The 9,204-nt window shown below is 51.7% G+C and overlaps 1 protein-coding gene across 1 annotated transcript; it reads left to right on the top strand.

Moving 5' to 3' along the window:
* The first annotated feature begins 5,796 nt into the window (after positions 1-5,796).
* LOC109782224 (uncharacterized) lies at positions 5,797-8,707 on the top strand. The gene is made up of 8 exons (XM_020340834.2): positions 5,797-5,914; positions 6,092-6,306; positions 6,400-6,590; positions 6,836-7,120; positions 7,224-7,282; positions 7,370-7,406; positions 7,517-7,588; positions 7,663-8,707. Exons 1-8 carry the CDS (start codon positions 5,797-5,799, stop codon positions 8,324-8,326), a joined length of 1,641 nt encoding a protein of 546 aa, XP_020196423.1. The 3' UTR covers positions 8,327-8,707.
* The last annotated feature ends 497 nt before the right edge of the window (positions 8,708-9,204 follow it).

Below are 9,204 nucleotides of genomic sequence, written 5' to 3'. Positions count from 1 at the left end.
GGAGAGGCCGACAGCTGGATCCACGGCCGCACGCAAGGAAATGCCTCCTTATTACGCGCAAAATAATGATTCCTCCACCTGACATCAGGGACCCACCGAAAGGGCCTCTGTATTTCGCGAAAAAAACGTTACCGCCGCTGACAGCTCGGACCCACCAGCTATATCTTCGCACGCAAGGAAGTGCCTCCTTATTACGCACAAAAAAATGAATACTCCCCCTGCTAGCTGGGACCCACCATGGTGGGAGGCTGACTTGTGGGCCTACTAAGTTGACTGGGACGGGGGCCTTTGTCAACTTTAGTCAATATGAACGATTCTAGCTCCAGTGACCGTACGATATCCATCCAACGGCTGTAGTGCTTCTTCAACCTTTGGTCTTCTTGCTCCAGCCGCCCAAAGCAGCGCCGGTCGTGCCGCATGCTCTTGCCTCCCGCCCCCTACTATTCCCACCGCTGGTCAGGCCCTGCAGCGACGGCAGCCTCACACCGCAGCCGAACCAGTGAACCCTCGTACTCCTCTCCGCGCGGGCTTCCACTGCCGCGTCTTCCCCGGCTCCCCGTCGTCCCCTTCCTAGGCGTCGCCGTCGTCCACCGCCCTGGTGCTCTCGGCGCGGCGTGGTCAACGTGGTCAAGGAACGACTTCCATCGGACGTGGACTGTACGTGGAGAGGCTGACAGCTGGGTCCACGGCCGCAGCAAGGAAGTGCCTCCTTATTACGCGGAAAATAATGATTCCTCCACCTGACAGCTGGGACCCACCGGACGGGCCACTGTATTTCGTGAAAAAACGTTTCCCCCTGACTGCTGGGACCCACCAACTACATCTTCGCACGCAAGGAAGTGCGTCCGGGCAAAAAAAAAACGATTCGCCCCCCTGACTGCTGGGACCCACCATCTACATCTTCGCAGGCAAGGAAGTGCCTGACAGTCGGGACCCACCTGGTCGAAGCGTACATAGCGTTGTCATTCTGGTCGCGAACGTGTACGTACATATATACTGGTGGATGTAGAGGCGCGCACGTAGCATGTACACGTACGTACAGCGGCCAGGGTGCAAGAAAGAAAATACGGCCACGTATGTGTACATACGGGCGGGGTCTCGAACGCCTACTCGCGCATACGTACGGCCAGGGCTCGTGTACATGGCTGGGTCGGAACGAAGAAACTGCGTCATCGTCGTGTTCATGGGAGGCAACGGAATGCGTCGTGTTCATCGGGAGGCAACGGAACGCGTGGGAGCCAACCGGCTGGGTCGGAACGGAATGCGTGGTCGTGTTCATCGGGAGGGCTTGGACGGAACAGGCGATGGAAACGAGGCCTGGCGTACCGCACAACGGAGGAAACGGACCTCCTACGTTCGGAACGGGTCCTGTTGATCGGGAGGGGTGTGGCGTACCGCAAAACGGAGGAAACAGACCTCCTACGGTCGAAACGGGGGTCCTGTTGCTCGGGAGGGGTGTGGCGTACCACAAAACGGACGAAACGGACCTCCTACGATCGAAACGGGGGTCCTTTTGATCGGGAGGGGTGTGGCGTACCGCAAAACGGACGAAACGGACCTCCTACGGTCGAAACGGGGGTCCTGTTCATCGGGAGGGGTGTGGCGTACCGCAAAACGGGACTCCATGGGATACTGTTCATCTCCACCGTCGACCTCCTCCAGCCTTCACGGGCTACCGTCGACCTCCTCCAGCCTCCACGGGCTCCTGTTCATCCAGCCTCCACCGCACGCTACTCCACCGGCTACTGTTCAACCACCCCTCCACGGGCACCCCTCCACCGTCTACTGTTCATCCAGCCCTCCACACCACGGGGTCCTATTCAACCACCCCTCCACGGGCACCCCTCCACCGTCTACTGTTCATCCAGCCCTCCACCACACCACGGGGTCCTGTTCATCCAGAGGCAACGCCACCGCTCACTGTTCATCCAAACCCCCCCGCAACGCTCACTGTTCATCCCAGAGGCAGCATCGATCGGCTTCAGTTAGCAGCAGTAGCGAAGTAATCGCTCGATCGGGTTCAGTTAACAGCCATCGATCGATCGCTCGGGTTCAGTAACGCGTAGCCTGTAGTGCAATCGCTCGGGTTCAGTTAGAGCCCAATGCCTCGCTCGGGTTCAGTTAGAGCCAACGCCTCGCACACACACGCGTACGTGTACGAGAGAAACGCGCATCGCTCGGCCCCCGACCTCGTCCTCGCTTCTACCACGGTTTTTTCCGTCATGGACGGCCCAAAGAATGTCATGCAGTTGCGTCTCCGGCCCGCCCAGGACGAAAAGCCCATTTTCTGTCATGATTTTTTGTCATAGAAGTAGGAGCCCACCACATCTATGATGATACCGGGTTTTGTCACAATTATCGTCATAGAAGTGTCATACGTATGACAGAAAAAAAAATCATTCGGCCCAAAATGTCACGGATGTGTCTTTTTTTGTAGTGATATGACGGAATTTATAGGCCAAGAATTAGGGTAAACGGGGCCACGAGGTAACCAAAAGCCAGGGTGGCGCGCCCAATCCCGCAAGGCGCCCCCTGCCTTGTGGGGCCCTCGTGGGTCTTCTCGTCCTCTCCCAAAGCTTCTAGGGTCTCTTATTGTCTAGAAAAAATCGTTAAAAAGTTTTCTCATGTTTGGACTTCTGTAGGTATGGATTTTCTGCAAAATCAAAAGCATGCAAAAAAAGGAACCGGCATTGGGCACTAAATTAATAGTTTAGTCCAAAATAATAATATAAAATGACATATAAAGTATAAAAAAGTGATAATATTTTATTGTTCTCATTATAGATACGTTTGAGACGTCTCAGTATCTACCTTTCCCTTGTCACTCTACTCGCCATGGGTGGTGCCACATAGGGCGTCGATAAATTAACCTGGTCAAACTCAGCAATAGATTGTGTGATAAATAGGTGAGTCGACACGGGGCTGAGATGAATATCCTCGTGGATGAGCTTCTGCCTTGTTGCCCAAATGGCCCACAAGGTGACAATCATCTGAGTAAAGTGTTGATGTGAGAGAACATCCATCATTGAGAAAATCAGTTTCTTGCCTGATGTTCTGTTGTCGCAATCATATGCTCTAGTTGTTCTTGGTCAACTAAAGCCAGCCACATCTGGCCAGTGTGAACTCAATAAGGTTGTTACTCCACGAACCTGCATGCCACAAACGCTGCAATCATCCTGGGAGGCCATGTTTATATGTTTCCGCACATCCTCGGTAGGAAGCGACTGTTGTGCAAGTCTCCACAGAAAAACTTTCAGCTTTGATGTTACCATCACCTTCCAAAGAACTTTCGGTGATTTCTCGGCAGTAGCATTGTTAGATGATCTTGCACAACCTTCAAGCTAGTATTCTCTTCTCTTATTAGTTGCGATGTCATTCTATTGGTCGATCTGACCGAGAAAATGCCTAACTTTTCAAAATTCTAGCTCCAAAAGTCCTCAATATTGTGTGCGCATAAAGGAATTTGCATAATAGATGAGGCTTCATATGGCAGAAAAACTTGCTCAATTAATTTTGAGTTCCATCTCGCACTAGTTGTATCAATAAGGTCTGGCACAAAACTAGGGTGGGGCTGCTAACAAAGGTACAATTGGTCTCATCGGGATCCTATTCGTGTTCCATATTTCGGTGAATGCCCCATTGCCAATACGTTCAATTATTCCTTGCTACAGAGTATCATGCCCTTCCAATAGGGACCTCCATATTTGAGACAAGTGAGATCCAGTAGTAGCATCCCTCGGGATGATAAGCTGCTTTCAAAATTCTAGAACTCAAGGCTTCTGGGTTCTCTAGTATTCTCCATTCTTGCCTAGCTAGAAGAGGCATATTAAAAAAATTAAAGTCTCGAAACTCTAGGACTCCCATGTGTTTTTACATGCTCATAGTGTCCGAGGACCCAATATGGTTTGATGTGTCCCCTCTTACTCCCCACCAAAATGCCTTTATCATTGAAGTCAGGTGTTCACACAGACCTCTTGGTCTTTTAAAACAGGACATAACGAATACTGGGATGGCTTGTGCAACTGATTTGATCAAGACCTTCTAGGGACACCCTTTACTGAAGAGAATGGAGGATTTCTCCGTGTTTGCTCTCTGTCGAGAAACTATGACATAAGATTCAAAAAGGAGTGAGACCTCCTCCGCACCCTCTCTATTTGCTTTAAGAAAAGTGGGTTGTCATCTGCAAACAACAAATGGTTCACCGGCAAGGCCGATGTCGCCACTCGAATGCCTCCAAGACGAGATGACTGAACTCTGGATTCTAAAAGGCATGAAAGTCAGTCTGTTGCGAGCAGAAGAACGTACAACAACGATATAGGAGCACCTTGACGGTTTCAATCGTGTGGGCTTAAATTCATCAAGCCTCTCTCCACTGAGAAAGAAACGGAATGCTCACAATAATGTTAACCATCCTCTAATGAACCCCGGCTTAAGCATGATAGCTCTCAAATAACTCCACTCCCCACGGTCATAGGCTTTCATCACATCCAACTTTAGTGCATAGTGCCTGTGTTTTTTAGCTTTGTCCCAAAACTGGGCACTGTAGCGCGTTTAATACCTGATAATTGGGTTGAGGCTGGTGGCTTGCCTCTGTGTGAATCGGTGACAATCTGCTGTAGAATATGTATCGCTGAACAGCGTATCGATCGATCGCTAACGTTGCGGGCGTAGGGTGGGCCAGCCATTACCTCCGGTTGCTACGTCTTGTAGCTTAGCGTAGGCACGATTTGTGGGTTTTTTCTTCCCTTTTCTTTTCTTTTTCCCGCAGCATAAAAAACCCCCAAAATGTTCAAAAAAAGTTGCACAAATTTAAAAAAATGTTCTTGAATTGGAAAAAGGTTCAATAATTCAAGAAATATTTACCAATTTGAAAAAATGATCACGGATTTAAAAACTGTTTCTTAGTTTAAAAAACTCAATAATTCAAAAAATGTTTGCGAAATTTTAAAAATCTTCATGAGTTTGAAAATTTTGGCATGGTTTTCGAAAAATAATCATGAATTCGAAAAATGATCATGGCTTTGGAAAATTGGTCATGAATTAAACAATGTTACTCCCTCCGATCCAAATTAATTGACGCAAATTTAGCAAAACTGTTACTAAAAAGTTTAAATATAACTTTTCTCAAAAGGAACTTTAAAAAAATCTGTTTAGGACACATCTAGATGTGACATAGTTATGTCACATCTAAACTGATGTCCACTCTGTTTGTGCTCAATTTTTTTTGTCTTTGTATTTTTTTTTGTTTCTTGTTGCTGCATTATATATTTGTGGGAGCTTAGATGTGATATCCTTAAAAAACATCTAGGTGTGAATTAGACAAACTGTTAAAAAAATGTTTCCCCTACAAAAACTTGAAAAACAGATGTGTTTCCAAGTTGCCGTTGCCAACTTGCCATATGCGCTTGCCAGCGAGGCGGCCATGCATTGCATAGCGCACATGATACGGTTCGTGTTCCTATTTCTGGCGCCATGGCGATTTTGGCGGGCGCAAACAGTAGGCCAGGAGCCTCCGCCCCCGCCCTTCCGCCATTACCCAGCTCCCCAACAACGTGGCGCAGCAGATACAGAAAGAGGGGCAAAGGGGGGGATCGAGAAGGACGATTATCGCGGATGGCCGGCACAATGTGACTTCTTCTGGTCAAATCTGAGGGAGCTAGCAAGCAAAGGCTCGCCACGGAGCTCGCTCGACCGCCCGGTCTCCGCCCCGTCAAGGTTCCACCCCGCCGAATCGGATCCGCGCCCGAGCTGATCGACCGGGATAAAACGCCTGTACGCGTTGCCACCCGGAAGGGCATGGCGCTGGCCGCCGCCGCGTCGTCGGTCGGCGTCGCCTCCGTCGCTCTGGTCTTGATCCTCATCGCCAATGCCTCGCCTTCGGATGCTAGTTTGGAGGGGAGGCGCGCCTTGCCAGGTTCCCCCGCTGTTCATTTCCCTCCTGCTTTGCTCGGCGAGGGCCTACGTCGCCAATATATCGTCTCTGCATGCATGCCCTAATTGTTCAGCGTCCCGTGCACGGCTGCCAATTCGTCAAGCTTAATCGATCAATCTGTGTTCTTCTAATTAATTCGTTTCGGTTTGGTTTGTGCAGGTCGCGAGATTCACCTTGAGCCAATTGTCTACCCAGAAAATGCACAGAGCACGGTGGGCTCATCGCCATGGAGGAGATCGGCGGAGGAGACACCACCGTCGCCGGCGAACAATTCGCTCGTCCTCGCGGCAAAGAGGACCCGCCGGAACGACCCCAGCGCGAACAACACGATGTACGGCGGCGGGTGGAACATCAGCGAGATGCATTACTGGGCTGTACGCACGGAAAACCACCCCACATTTCCGCATTTCGTCCATGTGGCGCTTCTCATCGTGCGTGTTGTGTTGCATTTCCACGCGCGCCTGCAGTCCGTGGGCTACACCGGCGTCCCGCTCTTCTTTCTCGCCCTCGTCTGGTTCGTCGGCTTCGGGGTCGTCATGCTCGTCATCTCCTGCTGCTGGTGCTGCTGCTGCTTCTGCCGGGACCGGAGCGACGACTACTCGCCCGCCTCCTTCAACGCCTCCCTCATCCTCCTCGTCATCCTCACCATCGCCACCATGTAATCCGTCTGTCTGCTCACCGGTTCAGTATCCTAATGATCGCCATGAGAACTGAGTGTAGCTCAGTTGGCAAAGCGCGGGAGTTCGCACCCAGCCCACCAGGGTTCAAGTCTCGGCTTGAGCGTTTGATGATCACGGAGTTTTCTTTTAAAAAAATGCCAACAAGCTAGTCTAGCCTGGGTTGGTCTCATTTTTTTCTAATGATCGCCGTGTAATCATCTGTCCGGTGATTGTTTGATTTCAGCGTGGGGTGCCTGCTGCTGAACATCGGGCAGATGGCGTTCCACACGAGCACGATCAACACGGTGGACTACGTGGTGGGGCAGGGCAACCTGACGGTGGACAACCTGAGGAACTTCGCGGGGAGCCTGGCCGCCGCCAAGAACATCGGCGTGGACCAGATCTTCCTCCCCGTTGAGGTCCAGCGCAAGATCGACGTCGTCGAGGAGAAGCTCAACTCCTCCGCCAATGAGTTCTCCGCCCGCATCGTGCTCAACTCCGACAAGATCAAGAACGTGGTAGACCTGATGTGAGCATGCATTGCATTTTCTGAATTTCGTCCCCCGCGCGTCTAGCCGCCGGCACGGAATGCTAGTGCATTTTCTGAATTTCTTTCTTTCTGCTTCTTGTAGGCAGGTAGCCCTGATGGATGTTGGAAGTGTCATGCTTGTCCTTGCCATACTCGGACTCAGTAAGCATCAACATACTACAGTATCTTTTTGTGGTTTACTTGCTACACATACTGAATTTCTTGCTGTTCTTGACGCCAAATTTGCAGTATTCTCCGTGTTGGGGCTGCAGTGTTTTGTCTCCCTGTAAGTGCAGTTCCGTTCAATCAAACTCTGTCCATGCTAGCTGCGGTGTTTTTCTCCACCAAACTCCGGTGTGATGTGATGTGATGCGACCGTATCTGCATGCGGTGCAGGCTGGTGATCGCCGGATGGGTGTTCGTCACCGTCACCCTCATGATGGCCGGCGGCTTCGTCCTCCTGCACAAGTAAGCAAACCAAAGTTTCTGGACGTGTTGAGGTTCAGGCGCTCACCGACGGAGACATGCATGCATGTGTGCAGCGTGGTGGGGGACACATGCGTCGCCATGGACGAGTGGGTGACGCACCCGCAGGACCACACGGCGCTGGACGACATCCTCCCCTGCGTGGACGTGGGGACGGCGAACGAGTCCATGCACCGGAGCGAGGAGGTGACGGCGCAGCTGGTGGCGCTCGTCAACAACGTCATCGTCAACATCTCCAACCGGGACTTCCCGCCGGGGCTGCAGCCGCTCTACTTCAACCAGTCGGGGCCCAAGATGCCGGTGCTCTGCAACCCCTTGAAGCCGGACATGAGCCCCCGCGAGTGCGCCTCCGGCGAGGTCGACTTCAAGACGGCGCCGGGGGAGTGGAAGAAGTTCCAGTGCCAGGCCAAGGGCCCCGCCGGGAAGGAGGTGTGCACGACGGTGGGACGGGTGACGCCGGCGGCCTACAACCAGATGACGGCGGCGGCGAGCATCAGCATGGGGCTGTACGAGTACGGGCCGTTCCTGATGAACCTCCAGGACTGCACCTTCGTCCGGGAGACCTTCACCTCCATCAGCGTCAACAACTGCCCCGGCCTCCGGTATTTCAGCAAGACCGTCTACCACGGCCTCATCCTCGTGTCCGCCTCCGTCATGGTCTCCATCGTCTGCTGGATGGTGCACACCAGGCAGCGCAGCCTTCGCGGCAAGCAGGAGTGATTGTGATCCGACGACGGCCCCCGATCGAGCGGAGGTGGCACCCAATCGTCGTCGGATCGATATTGTCCTAACCGTACGCCTGGCCGCTGCTATGTGCACGACGCCTCATCGATGTGATTGCAGCTGTGTACATATATGTACCATGTATGATGGAAAAGCGAAGTATGGTTGCTTTTGCTAATACGCAAAGCTTGCCTATCTTTTCATTATCACAAGGAAAAATAGAGTGAAACCAAGTGTTGTGATGATGTGATCTTTTTCAGCGCCAAGATCCGATTAGCGAGACATCATTAGTCGGTATAAAGGCTGATGATACTGATGGATATGATAAGTTTGTGTATATTTTGGGTGAAAACCCACGGTCTTCCCTTTCCCACTGAACCAGCCAATGTCGGCATGCAAGCATCGTGCATTCTTAATGGTGAACTCGTTAACATTGACACAAGTATAATGATCCCTTCTTAAAATCCTTTGTAGAAGTAGCTTATTTCTCATTTGATTCGGTTGTAAAGATTGGAGAAGCTTGAACCCTTTGGTCTCGAGCCGCTATATATATTGAGAAGCTGTCGTGGATTACAAGTTTTGGGAGATCACTATGATTCATCTAGAGTTCGTACACGAGAGGGAAAGAAGATTACAACGAGAGGGAGAGTCAAACAGAAAAAGAGATAGATGAGTTTGAAACATACATGTCAACTACTCCCGTCATAAGATGGGGACTACATCTCTCCTTGGGTGGTAACCCTAGCCGCCCCTCCTCCTCACCCCCCCCCCCCTCTTCCCTTCCTCGCCGCCACCTGAGACAGCCGCCGGGCAAGCCCGGGGCGCCACGGATGGTGGCGGCGGGGCCTCGGTTGCCCTGCTTCTGCGTGGGGAAC

Source organism: Aegilops tauschii, chromosome 2 (genome assembly GCF_002575655.3).
Source record: "Aegilops tauschii subsp. strangulata cultivar AL8/78 chromosome 2, Aet v6.0, whole genome shotgun sequence".
In the NCBI taxonomy this organism is placed as follows: domain Eukaryota; kingdom Viridiplantae; phylum Streptophyta; class Magnoliopsida; order Poales; family Poaceae; genus Aegilops; species Aegilops tauschii.
This window is presented reverse-complemented; position numbering and strand designations above follow the sequence as displayed.